Source organism: Leopardus geoffroyi, chromosome A1 (assembly GCF_018350155.1).
Source record: "Leopardus geoffroyi isolate Oge1 chromosome A1, O.geoffroyi_Oge1_pat1.0, whole genome shotgun sequence".
Lineage (NCBI taxonomy): Eukaryota > Metazoa > Chordata > Mammalia > Carnivora > Felidae > Leopardus > Leopardus geoffroyi.
The window spans coordinates 27,293,723-27,318,296 of record NC_059326.1 but is presented as its reverse complement, the minus strand read 5'-3'; the positions used below and the strand labels follow the sequence as shown (position 1 = coordinate 27,318,296).

Below are 24,574 nucleotides of genomic sequence, written 5' to 3'. Positions count from 1 at the left end.
AGTGTAATATATCTACCACTCAACAACATGGTGTGTAACACACAGTAAATGATAAGGCCCAGCCCAATAAAAGGAAACAAGACGTAAATGAGAAGTCACTACACAATGATCCCATACTTACAAATAAAAGGGTTTGACATTAACTGAAAACAAAAATGCAATATATGGTAATGTGCCTGTATGTGTGTATGTGTGTGCACGCCGGATAGGAACACAAATTAATTTTAATACAGGAATTTAACTGTTTGATCTTTCTTCCTGATTCCAGCTGCATTAGAATGTCTACTATGGGGGCAGGAGACAATCCGTTTTCCATTATGGAATGCAAATATTTCCCTTTAGCTCATGTTGCCGTTAAAGATACGAAAGCATCTCTATTCTAGAGGAAGAAAAGGAAACCAAGAAAATTAGGGAATGTGTGTGTTTGTGATGTATATGCACATCTTCATGTTATATATTTGCATGTAATATGCATATAGTTACTATACCTATACATATGTAAATACAGACAGTTCTTTAAAAATATTTTTCTCTAATTTTAGTCCAGAGGGTAAGAAAGTGACCAGAGTAGTTCAAAAGGCCGGTTGAGTTAGTTGGGTAGCACGTATACCAGGGTATGACAGAACAAATAAGGACTAAGCTAATCAAGAGATGGAAACAAGTATAAAATCAAAAAAATATATATTTGTTGTGGCATAGACAGGAAGAACAGAATTACACATTCATAATTCAGAAAAAGTCAATCTACAAAGCGAGTGGATTTATGTGCTTCATTGCATGGGGGAGAAAAATGACTACACTTCAAATGACTAGATCATGTTAGGCAAGCATTTGAAAAGGACTTTCAATTCATGACATCTCTAGTCAACAAAGATACAGGTTGTTGTCACTTGTGGAGAGTGATTTGAGGACAAGCCTTGATTCGTTTTAAGCGATACCAATTACCTTATATAGCACACAGCACAGGAAGAAGCAAATATTTTTTGGAAACAATTTGCTACAAATTCGCTCATCTCCAGAAATACCGTAGACACACACGTCATGTACCGAGCATCGGGATGAGAGCCCTAGGACGGATGACAGCCATGTTTCCCCTCAGCACTTGAGGCACCCCTCAATGCCGGGCAGGTGGGAGGTGCTCGGTACTCTGGCCCCAAGTGCGTATATCCAGGCCGTCTACCTCATTCATCTCTTTCTGGACTTCCAGCAGTCTTTTGGATATATGCCCACACACATCCCATTTTCATCTCCTTGCAAGAGCCAAGCTCCTCTTGCCCCAGGCCTTTGCACGGGGCATTTTATATAAACTTTTAGAATTCTCTCAGCTTCCCGGATTCCCCTTTTCTTCCCTCCTGCTACCTGGTAAGCTCGAATTCATCTTTGGGCCCTTAGCCTAAATATTACTTCTTTGGAGGGACTTTTCTGAATAGCCTCTAATGCCTCCAAGCGAAGTTGGGCTCCCAATCCCTCTTACTGTAACACCCCACTGTTGTTGTCATGAAACAGGCATTTACGCATCTGCTTCTTTAAAAAATATGAATGCTCCACAGGAATGTCGCCTGTCATATAAACTGCTGTTTCTCTAGGGCCTTGTAAAATGTGTTGTACATTTTGAGCCTTCTGCAATACGGTAGGGGAATGAGCGGACATACCAATGTACTGTTCTAATGTCCTGGGGAAGAGAGGGTAGATAACTGTGGAATGTGCAACTGAGCTGTCAGGAATACATGTAATCGGGTACATAAACTGTGAAATCTAAGTCGAGGGCCCTATTTGTTTTCTGATGTTTGATAATGAGAAATCTTCCAGCAAGATGGAAAATAAAAACAAAAGAAGACTCTGAGCATCATCGTTTAGAGAGCCTCGCTATTACACGCCAGGCTATCTGTATCCCCTTGATCATGCCCGTGTCAGGGAGTGCCGCCAGTAACATGTGAAGGGACGAAAGAAAGGAAGTTTGCTGGCTTGAGTATTATTCTCCTCTTTAAAAAAAAAAAAAAATTAACTTTATTTTTTAGAGAGAGAGAGAGACAGAGCGTGAGCAGGGGAGGAACAGAGAGAGAAGGAGACCAGAATCCGAAGCAGGCTCCAGGCTCCGAACTGTTAGCACAGAGCCCGACGCGGGGCTTGAACCCACAAACTGCAAGATCACGACCTGAGCCAAAATTGGACGCTTAACCGACTGAGCCACCCAGGCGCCCCAAGTGTTAGTCTCATCTTAAAAACAAGTATGTAGGATGGTTTATCAACAGAAAGACCATCTGAGTGTCTCTGTAAACTGATGAGATGGTTTCAGGAATAGATTCTTAGATTACATTTTTTAAATCTCTGACTACTTCTCTAATTGCAAACCTTGGAGCCCACCAATGGATAGGAATCCAGTGGGTCAAAAGAGAGGAAACAGAGGAAGCAGATACTTGGAGACTCAGTTGTAGGTTAGACTGATACCTGCATGAGCAGCTGAGGGCTTATGTATAATTTCACAGCAAAAGTATGACTGGGGGAGAAAGGAGTCAATGACCGTCCTTGTCCCATGACTGCCAAAGCCACATCCCTGTCTCCCCTTCTGTCATTAGCTCTAGACCCTCAGATCTAACTGCTCACCACATTTCATTTCCACGGGTTCTTCAAACTCAACACATGCAAAAAGAATCTTGCATTTTCCGCAACCTGTTCTCTTCCAGCCTTCTGCGTCTCAGCACATGACCATACCATTTTACACGATTTCCCAAACTGGAATCACTGCTGATGACTCCCCTAACATTCTGAGGACTCAGCCATCAATTCCTATTGTTTCTAGAATCAAATGTCTCATGGGTCCCTTCACTCCTCTCCATCTCCGCTTCCATGATTATTACTGTCATTATTACCTTGCATCTGCGTAACTGCTACGGCCCTTTGTCTGACCTCCCTGCCGGCAACCATTCCACACTCCATCCATTCTCTCTAGGACTTGCAAAAGTTCTCCGTTAAAATGCAACTTTAATCGCACTAGTCCCTGCTTACCACTCTTCGGTGACATCCTATAGCACCCTTTATCTCCTCGTGGCAGAGCCACTCATCATGTTGATTTGTATTAGCTTATTCACTCTTCTCTGTTTCTCCCGCTAGGCGCTGAAAGGTCTCTGTCTCCCTAGTCCCAGCATTTGGCACAATGTCTGGATCAATAAATCCCAGTTAAGAGCAATGCTCCAGGAGATGAAAGGATTTAACACATGCTTCCTCATATCTGGGCATATTAAAGAGGATCAAGGGGTTCCTGGGAGGATTAACCAACCCAAGAAGGAAAGCAGAAAAAATATTCTGAGCCAGCAGAGAGGAATTAAAATGAGTGGAAGCATCAGCGAATGGAAGAGGGGAAAGAGAGGACTGTAGCCCAACCTGGCCTCCCCATGAGTTTTAAAGTTGATCTCTTCTCCGAGTGGCAGTAACAGAAGCAGTGACGGTGAACTCAGAGCTTTTAAAGAAGAAACAGGTGCGAGCCAAGGGACAATCCGTGTTCACAGATACTTGTAAGAGGGAAGAAGTCTTTTACGGGCTCTAAGTTAATCCCTTATGATAAGGCGTGTGGCGCTGTCTTGGACAAAGTCTTTCCACAGCTAATAGGGAAGTGCGATGCCTTTTCAGAACACGTATTTGAGATAACACAAATGGCATGTCAAGCCATTTGGGGTAAAAGATATCTACCAATCAAAGTCAACGACAGCTAAGGAGAGATACGCAGATGGGCTTTCTTTTGATAAACTGTCCTACGTACTTGTTTTTAAGAGGACAATAATACTCAAGCCAGCAAACTTCCTTTCTTTCGTCCCTTCACGTGTTACTGGTGGCACTCCCTGACACGGGCATGATTTAAGGGGATACAGACAGCCTGGCGTGTAATAGCGAGGCTCTCTAAACGATGATGCTCAGAGTCTTCTTTTGTTTTCGTTTTCCATCGGGTTGGAAGATTTTGAGATCAGGAAATAAAATTTCAAGAAGTTTAGAGAAAAGCAAGCTAGAAGCTCATGGCCAGAGAATACCCAGGAAATATTACCAATCCCCACGTAGTCCTGGGCAAGAAACTTAAAAACTGGGGACTCGGCTGCTGAGTTTTCAACTCTTCCAACTGATGATCATAACTTTGGAAAAGAAGCTGGGATATATAGAAAGGGAGCAGCTGGTCACACAGATGGTGTCAAAGCTCATGATCTGATATTCTGGATTTGGGCTGATGACACCCATGGCGGGGGCTCCTGGAAAGTGACAACACGGATCAGAGAAAACTGGGAAGAAGGCTTTAGGCAAACTCTTGACCACGAGAGAATTATTTGGAGACCTGAGGTTAGGTAGTAACACTATTCAGTGAAAGCATAACCCAAGCTGTGTGCCAGATCATAGACAGGATATCATAAACAGCACAGAGAGACGGGTGGTAGTGGAAAAGGATGTCCCCAGCTGATGGTAGAAATCTGGTTTACATGGCTATTCCGGTGTCTCATGAGATGCCAAGAGATTTTTTTTTTTTTTAAGCTAAATTAAGTTTGGGGAAGCCCGCATGCTGCATACTACTCTTTGAAAGTATACATTGGATATGAGCATAGTAAAGACTTTGAAGAAACTCACAAAGAAAGCAACCTACGTGTTTTATTTTATTTTAAGTTTATTTATTTTGAGAGAGAGAGGGGTGAAGAGGCAGAGACAGGGGAAAGGGCAGAGAGAGAGAATCCCAAGCAGGCTCCGCATGGCCTGCACGGAGCCCAACGTGGGGTGGGGCTTGACCTCGGGGACTGTGAGATCATGACCTGAGCCTAAACCAAGAGTTCAATGCTCAACTGACTGAGCCACCCAGGTGCTCTGCAACCCACCTGTTTTCATTTTCTTTTAATGTTTATTCAATTTTTTTTTTGAGAGAGAGAGAGAGAGAGACAGAGTGTGAGTGGGGGAGGGGCAAAGAGAGAGAGAGAGGGAGACACAGAATCTGAAGAAGGCTCCAGGCTCCAAGTTGTCAGCACAGAGCCCGACACAGGGCTCAAACCAATGAACCATGAGATCATGACCTGAGCCGAAGTCTGACACTTAACTGACTGAACCGCAATCTACCTATTTTAAACCCACAGTTTGCCTTGGCTATTAGGCCACATAAATACTTATATGACATCCACTTTACCTAACAACCCCAGGGCACTGGTGTTCTAACAGATCAGTTTAGAAAACCTAGATCTATATCAACGCACAAAGTGTTGAAACGCACAAAATTAAACGTTCCACAAAACTAAAAGTAGGAGGAATAAAATAAACATGAAACGATAATATAAGGAGGTAAATATTATGCTATAGATAAACCAAGACATTGAAGTATGGGATTTAGGGCTGGAGTAAAACACCATAATGGTATATTTTAGATAAAAGAAACTGATTCAACATGATGATCTTAAGCAGCACATGATAGGAAGAAGGTAGCCAGGCAAGTTCATGAGCATGGGGCTGGAATCATGGTGGGAACACGGGGGGACGGTAGAGGGGAAGAAAATGGAAGCCACAATAACACATCAGAAAGGTGCAATGGGACAGTGGTGGGTGATCTGATTTCCTGGGAAAACTTTTTGATAAAAGCAGAGGATGTGAAAAATGTGTGTCTTCCTTCCTTTGCTGATAATTTTAATCTCTCAATAAACAGAAGTACTGGTGGAGAATGGGATTGGGTGTCAGTTCAGTTTTAACAAACATGGGAAGAGTAGTTGGTCATTTAGAAATATCAGAAACTTTGGGAGAAGGCCAAGTGCTTGTAAAATCCAGCCTCTCCATAATCCTGTCAGAGACATTTTAGAGGGGATTTCTTGGAAGGAAGGCTACACTAAATAATCTTTAAGCCCCTTCTGAGACAGTAAAGACTGCCTCTCACATTCCACAGGCACCCCGAAGAATTCCAGAGGCGGCTGCATGTGAACTGAGCAGGAAACAGCCGTCTGTGACTGCCTTGAAAGAAACAAACAGCATTACCCATGCAGTCCAGTAAAGAGAGCATAAGAGATGTCATATAAATACTCCATAGAGCTGGAAGGACTGAGACAATGTGGTGCTGGAATAAAGATAGATCAGGAGTACAGAACAGATACTTCAAACATGGGATAGAAATATGCATAAGAACGGAATGTTTGATAAAAGATAAGAAAGACAGAAAGGTAAAAAAGATAAAAGTAAGCCAACGGAGGCCCAGAAAACTGGGAATACATATCAACTTCTACGGTGGGACAAGCCTTTTCGTATTTAGAAATGGAATAAAGAACTCATAAAGGAAAAGTTAAACATATTTTTGAAAAAAAAAAACATTATGGGGCGCCTGGGTGGCGCAGTCGGTTAAGCGTCCGACTTCAGCCAGGTCACGATCTCGCGGTCCGGGAGTTCGAGCCCCGCGTCGGGCTCTGGGCTGATGGCTCAGAGCCTGGAGCCTGTTTCCGATTCTGTGTCTCCCTCTCTCTCTGCCCCTCCCCCGTTCATGCTCTGTCTCTCTCTGTCCCAAAAATAAATAAACTTTAAAAAAAAAAAAAAAAACATTAAGAGGCAAAAAAAAAAAAAAAAACAGACTATATAAGTGTTTTTAGGAAATATGAATTCCAAAGATTAAAATCCTTAATAATAAATAACCAAATGTAAACCAAAAAGGTTTGAGCTCTGTGTGATAAATGGATACAGTATGAAAGTAATCTATTTACAAAAGAGGAGATACTAATAACAGAGGAGGTAAATAATTTACAAAGGGTAGATATAAAAAAAAAATGAGGGCAAAATCATAGGATGCCATCTTTACATATCAAATTAGCAAATAAATATTAAATACATGCGCATATTTTGGAAATTAACCGCCCAGCATTTAACAAGAAACTTTCAAATGTTCATTTCTTGTGATCTGCTAGTTTTACATACAGGAGTCTATCCAAGGACAGTCATTCTAATTGCTGAAAAGCTCTATGCGTGGAAATGGTTCACATAATATTACCTGTTTTAAAAAATGAGCAAAAAAGGAAGGAAGGAATAAGAGTTAAGAGTCAATGAATGCTTTCTACGTGTAGGTGCTATGTGGTTATCGCACGTAAACTATCATATTAAAATCTCGCAACAGTCCCATGAACTAGACATAATCACCATTTTACAAAAAAGGTAACATGCTTCTCTGTGTGCTTGAAGACATTAAATTCTCCAAACAAACTTGCCTTCTAAGAGTGAAACAATGGCAACAGCCTAAATGTAAACACTAGGCTGGTTAAATAAATTGGAGGTTTGTTCAATGGATTATTTGCATTTCTTACATATAAAACAATAAAATGGAAAAACCAATTTAGGACAAGGTGTTAATAAAAATACACAATAGAGTAGTTAATGTGATGAAAATGTTTCCGTGGAAAAAAGACTGGAAGAAACTGCAGACACACTAAGTGAATAAAACAGAACCCGACCCTGAGAAAGTGCCAACAAACGGGGTCAGCGGGAGCCCCGAGGAACCACGTGAAGTACAGTTCACCTGGCAGAATGCAGAAATGACGAAGGGACACCCAGAAAGACCCTGGGAGGCTCGAAAACGGTTGAAGCAGTCTGGCTAGTACAGGAGATAGAGAACGTAATGCAGGGCAGATACGGTAAATCTTCTATAACGAGCAGGGGCTGTAATTCTTTTCATGGTAAGTTGCCGGGAAAATCATAAATTGGTCATGGTTAAAATGTCACAAGACTCAAAATCATAAAGAAAAAATAATGAATTATTGAGGTTGCGGCTTACTCTGGAAGTTACACAACATTTTCTGACACAAGTGGGAGGTGGAGACAAGAGCAATTTCTGCTAGATAAGCATTTCAATTAGGCAGTTGGGAAAATTTGGGTGGAAAAATGCAAATCTTTACTCTCGAGTTAGTAGATGGAAGTATCTGCCTGGGTAAGCTTTCGGGAAAAGGGGTCTGGATCAACGCATGTTCAGACCATAGAAAATGTCACTGCTTGGCCAAAATGAACAAAGCAGGAGACTATAGATGCTGGAGACGATGTGGAGAAACGGGAACCCTCTTGCACTGCTGGTGGGAATGCAAACTGGTGCAGCCACTCTGGAAAACAGTGTGGAGGTTCCTCAAAAAATTAAAAATAGACCTACCCTAGACCCAGCAGTAGCACTGCTAGGAATTGACCCAAGGGATACAGGAGTACTGATGCATAGGGGTACTTGTACCCCAATGTTTATAGCAGCACTCTCAACAATAGCCAAATTATGGAAAGAGCCTAAATGTCCATCAACTGATGAATGGATAAAGAAATTGTGGTTTATATGCACAATGGAGTACTACGTGGCAATGAGAAAGAATGAAATATGGCCCTTTGTAGCCACGTGGATGGAACTGGAGAGTGTGATGCTAAATGAAATAAGCCATACAGAGAAAGACAGATACCATATATTTTCACTCTTATGTGGATCCTGAGAAACTTAACAGAAACCCATGGGGGAGGGGAAGGAAAAAAAAAAAAGAGGTTAGAGTGGGAGAGAGCCAAAGCATAAGAGACTCTTAAAAACCGAGAACAAACTGAGGGTTGATGGGGGGTGGGAGGGAGGGGAGGGTGGGTGATGGGTACTGAGGAGGGCACCTTTTGGGATGAGCACTGGGTGTTGTATGGAAACCAATTTGACAATAAATTTCATATATTGAAAAAAAAATTTTTTTAAATGCAAAGAAAGCATGTGACAAAAAAAAAAAAAAAGAAAATGTCACTGCTGCACATATATACACAGCACGTACCAGACTAATCCTCAACTCAACGTGAGTTTTATACTTTGGAGAATTTCATAAATATCCTAAGAATACTGTTTTGTAACTCAGGATCTGACTCTCTTTTTTCTGTCTCCCACTTGTCGCTGTCTCCTGTCTTCTCTCCTGTTCTTTCTTGTGATATTAAAAAAAAAAAAACCCATATGTATATATTCACATATATGTACGTGTGCATGTACATATATATATATATATGTACAGGTACACACACACATAAAACTTACTGTAACTAGTTTAGAATTTGCTATCTATGGCCACTATTGAAAAACAATAAAAACAACAACAAAAACAAACAAATGCTTGGTCACCTCAGCACAAAATACACAGGTTTGTGGGGGCGGAAACTACCTCTCCAATGGCGACTGCTTTCTACTTGGTGTATGCCATCTACCCTCATCTGACTTGACGGGCAAAAGTGAATTGTTCCTCTGACGTAACAATGACCATAACATAATAACTGACTGTCACCTCTCCATTGGAAATTCTGGGAGGGCAGGGACCATGCCTGGTTTGTTTATAGCTGGAGCACCCACACCAGGACAGTAACTCAATAAATGTTTGTTGAATGAACGAATGAGCGAATGAGTGGATACTGCAAGTTTTATGTATCTTTCCGGACAGCCCAAGTCCTACTCTTCTGAGAATATCTTCTCTTAGAGCCCCAGTGATTGACCCTTCTGGAAATTACTACATTATTGGCCTGTGTTACCACTTCGCACCTGATTCTACACATTATTCTAATTGCTGGGTTTTGTTGTTGTTGTTGTCGTTGTTGCTGTGCTTTGCAATTTAGGGAGACATGGTCCTCAGGAACACTTATGTATGTATATATCTATTCTCTTCCCCGGAGTATTTGTTCCACAGCACACGGAAAGTCCTCAATAAAGATGTGTTAAATTAAATGATGAAATCTTTTAAACGGCCTTCTACTTGGGGACGTTTCTAAACATTCTCCCTATTGAATGCATCGTATTATGATTCCAAAGAGTGACGGGAAAAATGTGGACTAGTGTCAGTTGAGTTGAATTTCTACTTCTGCCACCGCAGTGCTGGAAAAGCCACCTGAATGCTGGCCCTCTGTTTCCCCGTCTTTGAAATGTGAACATTCGTAAGCAAACAAACAATATCCACCTGCCTCAAAAAGACGACTGTGGAATCAGATGGCATAATGTAGGTGAAGGAGTTTTGCAAATTACAAAGCAAACGTTAGCTCTTCTATTTAGCAATTTAAAACATGAAATTGATATCGCAATGCCACAGATGATATATACTACACATGGCTTTTTCTGAGAATAGCTGTCGGGCAGGAGAGCAAGGTGATGAGGAAAAGAATCTCAAGCACAACCTGCCAGACAAATCCCAGTCATAAACATGCCCCATGTTGACTATGCTCAACACTCGCGTGTGGGTAGATTACTGGACACCTGTCACCAACACCCTTTGGTACTGCTGCGAAGTACCTTGAAACCCAAGCTTACCAGACACAAGCTGCTGTCCAGGCAACCCCACGGGAACCATGCCCAAGTTATTCATGGCGGTGGCCCAGGCTGTGGGATCGGTCACGGACATGTTGAGCTGGGTTGTGTCTATCGCTATACTCCCCAAACCATCAGCTGCTGCGGGGAAAAACAAACTGTGACTTCCAGTCAACAGGCAAGAGTGTTTGTTTTAAAGGAGATCACATTGCTAGAGATGCGAGACTTCACTTAGCACATTCCCCAACCACGCGAAAATAAAGCACTGTAATCTACAGCAATGTTTTCTCCAGACGTAAACATAAAGGGTTTCCAAATACATTCTGGGAGGAAACTTAATGACATGTAGTTTGTGTTACACACAGCATGCCATTAAGGAAGCACTCCTGGAAAAAAAATGGAGGAACTGCTTCTTTCTTTTAGTGAGACAACATGAGTTAAGTTCTAAGGTGGAGAGGCAGAACAGGACCACTCCTTTGGTAAGGGAAAAAAAAAGTCAATTGGTTCAGTAAACTCAAAATAAATGCCATCATCTATTTCTGAGTAGAATTTTGGAGCAGGCACACCTTCCAGCTATGTAACAGAATTTTTAAAAACAGTCGCCAAGCAGCGACTCAGTTCGGTCCTAACTGAATTTATCAGGGTTACCTTGTAACATACTCTTTCCTTTCTAAGCTTTTTGTATCATTCCATTATGGAAATGCAGGTGTCTGCTTAAGATGACTCTTCCAAAATATTTCTTATAAGTTCAGACTTTCGTCAAAACCAAATAAACAAATAAATAACATTAAAAACAAAGAGCACAGGGCCAGAAAAAAAAAAAAAACTCAGCAAAACATGTGAAATTTGACTTAATGAGTTTTGATGTATGCTAGTCCCATGGCCCGATTTCTTTAAGGATTCCAGGTTCCCGGTTCAATGCCTATTTTCACGGCCGGGCAAGCTCTTCCCCTAAGAACTCACAACGCCTTGTTTGTGTCCTGGGCGGGCCACTGACATTTACCTGCAGCCATCATCTGAGGAAGCTGCTGGGGACACCGGCTGATGCTTTCCACGCCACCTGCATCTACGACTGAACTATGAGCATCCTTGGGGGCAGGTGCGCTCTGATGGCTGAGTGCAGGTTCCCCACGGAGGTCATCGGATTCTGCAAAAGGGGAGAGGAGGGTGGTGAGAGATCACGACAGTTAGCTGAGGGAGCCTTTGAGGAAAACACTGTTGTCTGGGCAAAAACCAATGAACAACAAAGGACAACTTCCAGTCACAGACTGAGACTCAGGGAGGGGCTGCTTCCTGAGCCCCGGGTGGCCCAGCCGGTCCCTGCCTAGGTTTGCCCTGGGTGCGCTGGGCGGGCCAGCTGTCAGCTCACCTAGAGCCACGCTGCCTGAATAAGCAGCCCCTTGTGCAAGCGGCCAGGGCCTTCCTTGCCTCCTACTGAAGAGACTTCACAGACGGGGCTTATCAGCCCCGGCACAGCCTCTTCCACTCACTACACATCAATGGAGAGGGCAGACTCGGGGCTAAATATGATTTTCTTTAAGTTAAAAAATTAATTGATGTTGTTATTTTGGAAGACGGTCGTCTGTGAAATGTATTCGGGGGGGGTGGTGGGGTGGGGAATGGAGGGCAGAGGAAGAGAAAAGCCAGGAGCTATTCGCTGTGAAGCTGGTAAAAGAGTGTGCCCAGATTACAATAGCCAGCAGAGGCAGAGGGAAAGAATAGTGCGCCTCTCATAAAAGAAGATGGAGAGGATGTTGGGGCAGCAAAGAGACACAGTTGTTTCTTTTATTTCTATGAAGATAAATTGAACAGGCCACAGTTTGTTGGGTCTGGGTTTTCCCTAGCCTCACAGCGCACACGCATGCGCGTGCACACACGCACGCATGCACACACACACACACACGCACACACACATACATCTATATGCACATATTTTTGTTAAACTTTCCAAAGCACTCTTCTAGTAAAAACAAATAATAAAGCATTAAATAAAGCTGCAAAGGAAAGGGTCCCTCTATAGCCCGCTATTTATAAAATAACCTTCCCCCCATCCTTAAAAATGCAAAAACATAGCATTCATACATACAGAGTGTTTTTCATGCACACGTATTTCAAGTGCACATTCAGCAGTTCAAAACTGAAAGGCAAAACATACCGCTTACGTGTGGGATCTGCGAAGTTTGAATTTTAAGTGGATTTGATGTAACAGTTTAATTATTTCTTTTTATTTAGGTATAAACTTAGAAGTTTTTCTAACCCATGTTTTTGCTATTGGGTATTTTAGAATTAGATGCGATGGTCTGTTTGTGTGTGTCTAGTTCACACTTTATGAGTATAAGTTTAGTTCAAATGGCAGCTCAGATTTCAGCATTTCAAGGAATAGGTGGGTGATAGCAAATTGTTTCCATAGTCTCCACAAACACCTAGCCCTCGACCGGAGGGGCACATGAGATGGTGGGGAATATTTTCCAATAGCTTGTTGGCAGATGATACATCATCATTCAATAGAAAACGATTCCAGCTTTGAGAGCAAACTGCACTCAAGACAAATGCTTTATACCTTGCAATGAAACTCACCTACCCATGGGGCGCCTGGGCGGCTCAGTCAGTTTACGTGTCCGACTTTGGCTCAAGTCATGATCTTGCAATTCATGGGTTTGAGCCCCCCACACGGGGTTCTGTGCTGCCAGCTCCGAGCCTGGAGCCTGCTTTGGATTCTGTGTCTCCCCCTCTCTCTGCCCTTCCCCCACTCATGCTCTGTTTCTCTCTCAAAAATGAACAAACATTAAAAAATTAAAAAAAAACCCAAAAACTCTACTACCCAAATGAATTGAGACCTTGTTCACTTGTGGTGAATCAATTATTCACCATGGCAATGGATGCCATCAGACAACGTTCTCACCATAGAAAATGAACTCAGTAACAAATACATAACAGATCTAAATGTCTGCCCTTTGGCTACCCACACACCAGCTATATTTCTATGATGAAACCTCACAGCACTTTCCCCTGTCTACCTCCAACCAGTTCAGATCACCACAGCAGAGTCCGGCTAGACTGTCCATTCTTTTGCTCAAATGGCCATGGAGTAGAGTTGTTTCAGATCGTTGCAAGGTCACCATTTGTCTTACTTATCTCCCTAAACGAAGTTTAGTTGGCTGGCTTCCTTCCAGCTTGGGTTCTCTCCAAATGGGCATTAATCACAACTTTCTGTCCAATGAGTCTGCAGTTCTGGAATATTACATCAAAGAACATCCCTTTACTTTGTAGGGATGGTACCTGACCTGCCATGTTTCCCCTTGCCTTTTTGCAACAGTATTTTAGGGATGCTGTTAGCTTTCCATGGCTCTATAACTGTCTGTTCCAAAGGTAGTTTTCTCCTCAGTGATTATAGTGTCACATGGGGGCATCAAACGTCCCAGGGGCCCATAGTGCCCACCCACACTTTCATGCCCATCCTAAACTAATGCTGTTCCATTGGGAACAGTAATGAACTGTTACTGTGTCATACAACAAATAAAAAACAAACAAAAATAGTCATTGCTTTGTTGGCACGATGTAAGATGTAAACCTGAATTTATCCCCTGATGAGACTCTGTGACACTTAATTTATTACATGCCTTCAATCTACCAACCAATGGTTTCAATGTCATACAACTTCATGTAGCTGCCATGTACCTAGAATGGTGACTCCAAAGTAAGTTGTATCACCTCTTAGGCATTTCTAAGAGTCTCAAGGAAGCCAGGCAATTTTTTAAAAAAATGTAAATTTCCTTGATGCTTGGAAGAAAGATGATATTTTAAATTAATTACTACCTAGTAATTTATGAGTGGTTGCAAGAGTAATTTTTATACTCCTCCTAACATCTATCGTTCCTATTGAATACCTGCCTCTTTACATGACTCAAAGCCATAATGCCTAATTTATCATTCAAATCCATTTCTCTGCCTTAGTTTTCTTATTTCTAAACTATAGAAAAGATTGATCATGTTAATGGTGTTTACTTACACACAGAGATGTGGGGAGTTAAAAAATTATAGCTAATAAAGCACTTGGAATATAGTAGATGCTAATTATTATTATTTTATTTGGAAGTGTAGTGTTTCTATGAAGGTACCCTGGGATCTCAGTGTTCTACGGGATAATTATGTAATTAATTCTAAAACAGCGAGTAACACTTGATATTTCTAAAAGTAAGCACTGCCCTAGTTTTCCATGCCACACCTAAATTGTAGCAGAATATTTCTTTATTTTCCACAAATCCTTTATAAAATAATACAATGTGAATTAAAAGATGTATGAATTTTCTTCTCTAGGCTATTCTTCTGTTTATGCAACTGTGAAAGCTTTCAAGAAACTGATGACTAATTGTGAAATTAGCAGTTTGAATTTACAGCTTTTAGTAAGACAAGATCATCACAAAACCAATCGGATGTACAAAATGCCAAGGTTAGTGATACAGCACTGTCCAGGGTTCAGATGAAATCTAACCTGTTCTTTGTTAAGGTATATGCACGTACAAAATCTCATACCCAATTTCGTAACTGTTCAACAAGATTGATTTATGCTCAGGATTTCACCGGGCTACATCAAGAGGGCAAATAATTTTTGAAACTCACCAAGCCTATGAAAATACTATTTTCCCCCATTCCTCCCTCAAAAGAAACAAACAAACAGACAAACAAACAGCACAGCTTTTCTCACTGTAAGTAACACAACTCTTGCTAACCCTGTCTAACTTTCACGTGTCCCAAGGACACACACACACGCTATGAATAATAAAACCCATCTGTAACTGTCCACAAAGCATAGATTGCTATAAAATGGGGGTAGAGATGAGTTAAGTATTGAAATTTTATTTTTTAAAATTTAACAGAATGATTTTGTTTGATGTTAAAGTACATAATATATATACTTATATGTTATTTATATGTAATAATTATATATAATTATACTATGTTTATACATTTATAAAATATACTTAAAACTATATATAAACTGTATGTGTATATATAGACACACACACATATGTTTTTCAAGTGAATTCAGTCATAGAAGAAAGGAAGGAAACTAAAAAGGAAAATAAAAAGAGACAGAAGGAAATAACAAAGGAACAAAGGAATAAACTTCAGTTCCAGGGTCTAATTCCAAAGGCTGGAGGTTTGAAAACTAAAGAACACAAAAGGGGAAATTGTTGTTGGGAACTAGAACACAGACGAATTTAAAGTGTCAAAGAAAGACAATTTTTAAAAATGTTAGATCCTTCCAGATAAGCTTTTGGTGCACTTAACAAGTCATTCTTCACGATCTAAGATTCCACACCTCCCTGGCAACCAATGTGGGGCCATCATCAGGTTACCGGGATGCTCCCCTTTTGTGAGACTTCTTGCAGCTGTTCTTTGAATGAGCTGAAATCTATAAATAACAGTATCTCCAGACCCATTAAATAGTACGTTAGTGTAATAAAGGCTCATATGTACATATATGCTAAAGAAGTGATATCATTGGAAGAAAGGAAAAATTTCCATTTGGCACGTACTACAGAGGAAAGAAAGCAGGTCTGGCTGTTTCTCAAACACAAAATATCTTTAAGGATCTGAGCTTGCATCCTCCATTTTTCCATTCTGTTTAGCAGCCAGTTTTAAACTACAAATCGTCATTCTTCCATGTTAGGGAGGAAACGGTTACTGAATGGATGATAAGGTTTTACCCAAGACATGTCTGTCTTTGAAAAACTCAACATTGAGAAAGAGAGAGAGACAGACAGAGGCAGAGACAGACAGAGAATATGAATGAGAGAGAAGGTTTCCTCTGAAATCATGAAATCAAACAAAATTACCAAATTTGCCAGAGACAACTCAACCAGCATGGGCATGAGAGGTAGATAAAGTCCTCGGACGCAAAGTAAAATACTGTTTGGCATTACATTTTTAAGTGTAGAGAAATGACAGAGGTAAAATTACTTTGTTTTCAGGAAATCGATTCTTTTAAAAAATACTACATTTTATATTTCTAAATTGAACAAAATAATAAAAGAGCTTGAGACCTTAGGGATAAAGTATTTCTTTTTCCGTTAAAGACAGAAAAGGAAATAGGACCAGATACTACTATGATAATATGTAATTTCAAAGTCTGTATATAGGCAAGTTTTAAAATACAGGAGCTTCCACACTTAGATTATTTCAGCTTTTCTGAGAAGGGCAATATTATACCTGAAGGCTGTTTATGAAACATGTAATGGGTCAACTCATACCTCCCATTGATGGATATCCATCAACCACATACACAATATGTTGTCAGACGTTGTTTTCTACCTTCCAAAATACATCTAGCATAGGGAAAGTTATCATTGCTGACTCTGCTGCTGAGTGAATTATTAAAGGAAGCAATCTCATCCATAAACATAGGGCTGGATCCATTAAAACGAGAAGAGTCTCACTTTCAGCAAAGCTTTTTCTAACGCCCTGAGGATTCAGGACAACCACACCCAGGTTCATAGAACATCAAGGTTCAAACCCTAGAGTTCCTTAATTCCAGCTTCCCCCAGATGTGGAAGTCCCCAAAATGTTACAGGCAGGAAACTGTTTCAACCTTAACAGTTCACACATTCACCCTTCAGCTGAGCCCTTATGGGGAAAATAAGCTCTTGAACTCTGCTTCTGCAACCATGTGTGGCCCTGGGAAAGGGACTCTTCTGTCCCCTGAACGGGGATATTGAGGCATAACTGCCAATCAAGTAAGTCTCAGACAAGTTTATGAAAGTAAATATGGACACATCAGAGAATTCGCATTTTCCCTCACCTGACAAGTTTGTTTTCTGTTTGCACTCTCTGTTCTCAAGTTCCCATTCAAACAGTCCTACTGAAGAGACAAAGTAAATACAATGCTATAACTACACAGAGGCTTCGATTGAGATGGCAAAGATGTGGGCTGCAGAGAAAGAGCAACGCAGAGACCAGGGGAAAGAGTCCTTTTGGAAGACGGGTAACACCTCCGAAATTGACTTTAGGTAGATTTCAGGCTTCGAAGATACATTCCTCAAAAGCGTGAGGTCTATAAACCATGGACACTGCCAATGATCAAAGAACAATTTTTAATGCATGTATAGTGTAGGTCACATGCTGGTCTTTTTGGCCACACTTACACACAGAAAGCAATTTCTGCGAACATTATTATCTTCTTATATAAGGGAAAGCAGACAGTATCATTCTATAATTTGTGCTCTGTTGTACTCAGTTTTTTCTTTATGTACTCATTTTATACCTTGACCCAACCATGAAAAACATATTAAGCTACAAAGTGGAACATTTTAATTGTAGTGAGTGAATAACTGACCCTTAAATGGCTGCAAACTCTGGTAAATGAATGATCTGTTTTCAAAAAAAAAAAAAAAAAAAAAGCTTGATTAGAGCTCTTTAATCTATGGAAATCTACCTGCAATAAAATCCAGATCAGATCCTGACCAGCCTGAGCCAGTTGCCCATCCTGTTTAACATTTCTCCTAGTAGGGTCACAAACAACGTGTTGGTTACTCTTTAAACTAATGTGCTCTTAATGATGCCTTTGCAACACGACGGATGCGACGGATGAAGTATTACCCTGCAGTCATGATCGCCCCAGGTATTCCAGACTCAGCAGGACACCCCGCCTCCAGTGGGGTGCCCTGGATCAGAGACCTTGTTTTCTGTTTCTCTAAATGACCACACACAGCCCTTGTTTATGGTCTGAAAGCAGTGAGTAGGATGGTGGGGGCCTTGGGAGTTCCTAGGGAGAGTCCTTTTCACTCCATGGGGAGTCATAGATGGTATGGTTACCTCGTGAGGGTGGGCTAGTTGGAGCAAATGAATGTGCAGCAAGATATCCAACTGGAAAGTTCTAGGTTGAGCAGGGAGCATTCTGGGGAAATGGGTCAAAGCTTGGGTGCCATTGGCAGTGTTCACCGAGATTCAAACGGAGGTGCTCAGAAAGAGGAAGGCCTTCTGGGCCCGAAGATATTCAGGTTCCCAAGACGAGAGGTTGGAGGGTGAACAGCAAGATGGGTCTAGCCTCTAGGGACATTCGTGACTCAGAATCTAATAGAAAGACTGTCTTAGTTCTTTCGTGGTGAAGGCTTTATGTTCTAACTGCTTTTGGAGGTCAGGATCATCCTCGGAGGTAAGGACTGACTGCACACAGTGATCTCAGCCAGGCTTCTGTGACACAGAAAGCTCCACGAAGGCTCTTGCCCCCAACAGGGGGGCGGGATAGATGCTGATGGGAAGGTTCCAGCGCTGCAAACAAGGCCGAAGGTCCCTGAAAAATGCTGCTGCCACAGCTGTAATTCCATCCTTGCTCTCTATCTTGGTTACAGATTTCCATACAAGGGTATAAATGCGCTACCCTCCGCTCTATCTTCTCCCATTAACGCCCCTTCTCGCTGTCAGTAGGAGGAGATACGTGCCTCGTAAGAATGTCATACAGAAATCCTTCCGTACAAGGGGATGGCATTTGGAGGACTAAGATCCTCAAATAGAATCTTTTCTCCTACTCCAGCCTTCCAGATCAACGACTCATCTGCCCCGGGAAAGTAGCCTGTTTTTCTAACTGTGGCTGTGTTATCAGTTAGGCACTGAAGGCACAGGGTGCACAATAATCTTGGAGAGCTGAAAACGTTTCATGTCAACATACAGTAAAACATGCATTACCAAAACCAAGTACTTATTTAATGAAACACCTAGAAATTTTGTATGATGACAACTTCTCTAATTATCAAATTTAATAGTCACACAGACATCATTAGAGTTGAAAATCACTCGCAAGTGGGGCTTTCTCATGTTGCAAAAAAACTCCTGAGTCTGCATAATTATGCAGAAATCAGAGCTGGTTTTAAATGAGAGGAATAACTTGTAGGCAGATAACTTCAAAAGCAGAATTATAGAAATCCTGTCCAAAAGTCCTATAGACAAAATCATACCGCATGCCAGATACATTGAGTACATTGAGTGCATTTTGTATGTTAAGTGCAACGTGGGGTGAGGCCTCCAAAAGCAAAGCCGAGCGGCGGCCATTCGAGTCTGCAAAAGTTTTAAATGGCTGTTCGGAGACGTTGTCTCCTTCCTGCCTACTACGCGTGAGATAAACAAAGCCAAATTTTCCCTTTACGTTTGCCAACCTCAGTTCAGGATTAAACGCCATCCCCGGTTACTTATTCACAGACGACTTACAAATTTATCGGGGGAAGGTAGGGGAGGGAGAAAAACTGACCCTAAAAAACAGATATGAGAGAAAAACATCTGGCCCGTGTTACTGAATGCAATTTCATGTTAGCTTAAAGTCATCATATTTACTTATGGTTTTATTATTTATAAAAAAGAAATTATGCGGAATGTGCTTTGTGGGAATTACAGAGTATTGCGATTGCTACCACGGTTTATTATTTTCCCAGCAAGATGGCTTAAACCCAACCTAAACAAATATTTTAAATGAATCCCCACCAGCACCATCACATTTTTTTCCCCTTCTCTAGCCTTAATGAAAAAGATACCCTGCTCTTCAAGCTCTCTGATGTTCTTATTCGTGTGCAATTGTAAGTGTTACGGTTTATTATGAGATAATGTTTATTGTAAAATAATGACTCAGAAAATGCCCAGCACCCAGTGGTGGTAAAACGGCGCAGGGGATGTGAGGGCGTTTGAAAGTGGCAGCGGCTGCCAATGGCAAACATTCACCAGGCCTCGACCATTAATGCAATCAAAGTAATGACTTTATTACTTGCGTAATCAAGTAGACATGTGTTCACGTACTCGTCCAACATATCAACCTGCCACCATCTCTGCAACACAGAGAGTATTGCTAATAACCTACAAACAAGGCAGACAGAGCAGAGACACATAATCACCATAACACTAAATGCAGCGTCCTCTTCCTAACCAGAGACACCACCTTCATTCAAATACACTCCCCAAACCCTTGATGTCGTTCTACCAGCTGACGCAACTGGCCTTTCTTTCCGGTAGGGCGATCTGCAGCAGTGGAATGCAACGACACGGTTCTTTTCCATCCGAGAGTAAACTCCAGTATAGGTTAGGGAGATGGAAATAAATATCCCTGTAAGGACATTCTTATTTTCAAGGTATTACTATGAGCGCTAATATTTGTAATGAGTTCAAAAAGCAAAGTCTGTAAAGTCAAGGGAGGATGTCATTCCCTCAGCCCTTCCCCTAGAGGCACCCACTGGGAAAAGAGCTTATTATAGAACAGTCCCACACCTTTGATCTTATGAAATATCAACCACAACCTATGAGATAGGTATCATTAGCAACTTTCTAGAAGGATGAAAAGGTTCAGGAAGTTAAGACTTTGGATCATTTACCCAAGGTTGCAAAGCTAATGAACGGCAGAACCCCAAGATTTAGTGTGTTTTTGCCCGCGCCTATGTTGTTATAGATTTGGAGAACTGAGGTTTTCCCCAACAAAGAGCCAGACTAGGAATCCCTCCTTGGTTTGACCGACTTGGTTTGACAGAGAAGTCTGGGGTAAAGGGTTACTTCCATCACCCGGGGACACAGTCACTCAGTAGATCTTTATTAAATACTTGCTGAATGAAGGCAATGTGCTTGAGAATCAGGAATGTAATGGTGAGCAAGACACAGACCCAGTCTTCAAAGAGTTTGCAAATTAAAAAAAGCATTAGCTGGGGCGCCTGGGTGGCTCAGTCGGTTAAGCGTCCGACTTCGGCTCAGGTCATGATCTCACGGTCCATGAGTTTGAGCCCCGCGTCGGGCTCTGTGCTGACAGCTCGGAGCCTGGAGCCTGTTTCAGATTCTGTATCTCCCTCTCTCTGACCCTCCCCCATTCATGCTCTGTCTCTCTCTGTCTCAAAAATAAATAAAGGTTAAAAAAAATTAAAAAAAAATAAAAAAAGCATTAGCTTGCAGTAGCGTCGCAAACTAGATACTTTTAGGAGCTTGCCTATCATAAGAAAACAACAACAACAACAATTAGATTCTGGATACAACTATCCATTAGTGTATTGCTAGGCTTGCAATAAGGAAGGACGCTCACTAAGATTCCTCCCTTCACCCCTTCGGCCCTCTGCCGACCCCCACAAAAAAGGCAGGTAGGCTAAAACCAGGAATTGCTATGAGCAGTAGGTAAACATGAAGCCAGAGTTGCTCAAAGGGAAAATGCCAGGACCAGCATGGTGCCAGGACCGGGAGGCCTTGCCATGCAAGGTAGAGCCATAGTCTGAGGATCCGCTGGTAATCAAGACCTGGAAGCTTTGTTGTCTTTGCATGGCCCTTCCCCAGTCCCCAGCAGCCATGTTGACCTCTGTACTTCAGTGACAAAAGTAGGCTCAAATGTGAACAAATCAGAAATCACTGCTGGAAAACATCTCAAAGCCAATGCTTTATTGAGAAGCACATTTTTTCTAAAGTCAGAATGTTAACTGTGCATTTAGAGAAAAGGCGAATGGGGCACAGACACCTAAGATGTCTACCGACAGTTGATGTGTAGCCTTAGAGGTTAGGTTTCACCTGTGAGTAAGTCTCACAGATGTCTTGGCTCAAACTGGGCTTAACTTTGTCAAAATGCATATATTGAGGGTAAATCTGTGACCTGAGCTGAGAATTTGGTGCAAGCATCGTCACCACCAAAGATGCCCAGAACGGTTACCCCTGTGTGGGTAGCTCCTATGTGTAATTTCCAACCCACCATGCTTTTACTACCTAACGAAATACAATACTGACAGATAAGGATGGCAAGATGGAGAGGCTGGTCATGGCCATCTGAACTGGACGGCTGGGAGGTAAAGGAGGGTTACTATTCCTTTCCTTACCCCTTTGTGCCCACACCTCCTCTCGCCCTACTTCTCTTACCTCTACCTGACATGGTGTCTCTAACACAGGCCATCTTGGTACAGTGGCAGCTGGTGACAAGGCAGGCCAGGGGTTCAACTGTCCACCATGAACAAGAGCTACAGAAGCAGGAAGTGAAGGTCCTGTGTAGCTGGGTAAAGCCATGAGCTGAGTAAACCAGAAATCCCAACTTCTGGTCCAAGGGATCACCGACATATTGGAGGTGCTGGAGGCCCGAGGACCTATGTTATTGTGAGACATACGCTTGAATCAAAGTCCCACCATGGGCTTATCATCATCATCATCATCATCATCATCATCATCACCCTTGTGGCAGTTACTTTTCAGCTCAGTAAGGATAGACTGCACCCCTGAGAACCCAGCTGGGGACTTCCCTCTTGCTCCGGCCTCTCCTGGAAAACTACACAGGGTAGCATCATAGCAGAGCTCCTGCCACAAGTTCCCTGGGGTCCGTTCCCTGAGCTTTCCCACCTTATGCCTTCAATTCTCATCTAGCGAGTTATTTCAGGGGCTAACACGTAATGTCCTTCGGAAGAGCTGAAAGAAAGGACTCATCACTGGCAACGCTGTCAGATATTTTGGTAGTTAAAATCCAGATGCCTTCAGGCAGGTTCTCATAAAGGAATTCTCTCGATTTCAAAACAGCAGCAGAAACTCCACCAAGGGCAGCTTTGTGAACATGTCTTCACATCTGCTATTCCCACCTCCCCCCACCGAAAAGTGCATATCCTGGTCTTTCTGTTTTTTCTACCAGTATTTTGGTTTTAATTCATTGCTGGTTCACGTGACACCCGAATAATAAATTAGGTGGCTTGACTCTGTATGTGGTAGGGGGTTGGGAGTACCATTGCTGTTTTGGTCTGTAAATTCCTGTGGTCCAGCAGATCAAACGGTGGGAAAAACTTGGAGTGGCATCTTAATGTCCTAATCCAATAAAGGAAATTCAGAACGATGGCTGACAATGGCAGGGACCTTTTGGATATGTTATCTGTTGTTAGAACACACACCTGGGAACCAAGCAGATGACCAGGCCATTTTAAGAAGGGCGGGAAAATTAAAGAGAAAATGTGAGTTAATACTGAAAAGGTAACGCAGGCTAAAATAAAGGGTACGGTTGTATTCTTCCCACCAGAGCTGAATGGAGCACAAATTGTTTCTGAATTTGCAAGCTCCTTGCTGAGTTGAATTGCCAAAATAAGTTCACGTGAGGAGAAAAGGTGACTTCTAAGATAACACAATGGTTGTAAATATAAATGAAATCCAGAAAAGTACATTTCCCCCATCCCATGTGATCACGGTTCTGTTACATGTAGTCAGGTATCCTTATTTTATACTCTCCACTAGTATTCTTGTACTGGTATATTCTTGACCCAAATCAATGAAAGGTTATAAAGTATAAACCAACAGGGCCTCAACACGGAGGCTAACCAAAGCATCGCCTGTCTTATCCGTTGCCTCCAACAGCACGCACCATACTAACAAGTGGTTGTGTGTGGGACTTAGGTCTTGCCAATGCGGGTGGATAGGTGTTCACCTATAGCAAGCTGCTGACTCTTCAGTTTCCTCCCTTTATGTGAAACAATCGCCCAGCTATTAGTTAATAGCACATTGAAAGTTTGCTGAGAGGGAGAGGTTGAAGTTAACAGAAGCCTGCTGGCCCCTGTCCTTTTATTTTCATACACCGAAACAAAGTCAGGAATCTCAGCATCTTTGGTCAGGAGGTTTTTCTATTTATATTCATAATTTCTTCCCTTCCTTTCTTGTTTCTTGTTCTTCCTTTTCCTCGGAGCTATGGGTGTTTTAAAATTCTGATCAGAATTGGCAGTGGGAAAAGAGCTGGGGAAATAATGATACTCTAGTATTTCTGTGACACATTCACAAACCCTATGAATTTTTAACGAAGGAACAATGTCCACAATTAGATTTGAAATGAGGTTTTCTTTGTAGGCACGCTTATGGTAAGTGGAGTGTGAGTGGATTTTACTTTATATTCAGTAAACGATACCAAATGCAAAAAACACCGCGATTTAATAGAAAATAAAAGCAAATTGTTGATTGTTCACAGGTCTTTTTTTCTTCTCCTAGATTTACAGAAGTGTGGCAGTTTTTAAAACTGTATTTCATTTTATTTAAACACCAAGGAACTTGATGGCACAGGAAAAGTCATGACCTAATGCTGCTGTCCTTTTGTTATTGCATGGAGAAGTTTTTATTTGTCTGATTTGTTTTAAACTGTAAAAAAATTTTTTTCTAAAACTTTGGGGAGAAAGGTATTACGCTTCCCCATTTACAAACTAACCATGTCAAATGAATATTAAAAAAATTAAGAGCGTAGAACATAAGGAAATAGACTGGGGTGATGGCTACTTAATTTGCATCTTGAGGCTAAAGCTTAACTCTCGTCTGCCTATGGCTCAGGTTTCTAGCATCACAGAAACATACACAAACAGC

General features: G+C 41.7%; 1 protein-coding gene across 12 annotated transcripts in view; it reads right to left on the bottom strand.

Annotated features, from left to right (window-relative positions):
* ENOX1 (ecto-NOX disulfide-thiol exchanger 1) overlaps positions 1–24,574 on the bottom strand; it is a 557,584-nt gene that overhangs the window by 197,002 nt on the left and 336,008 nt on the right. For 11 of the 12 annotated variants that reach the window (XM_045477335.1, XM_045477409.1, XM_045477389.1 and 8 more), the window contains 2 exons: positions 11,268–11,411; positions 10,268–10,405 (listed from right to left, as the gene is read on the bottom strand). In XM_045477335.1, coding sequence (XP_045333291.1) covers positions 10,268–10,405; positions 11,268–11,411 — 282 coding nt within the window. The remainder of the gene's footprint in view (positions 1–10,267; positions 10,406–11,267; positions 11,412–24,574) is intronic. The other variant, XM_045477378.1, reaches the window with a different exon arrangement.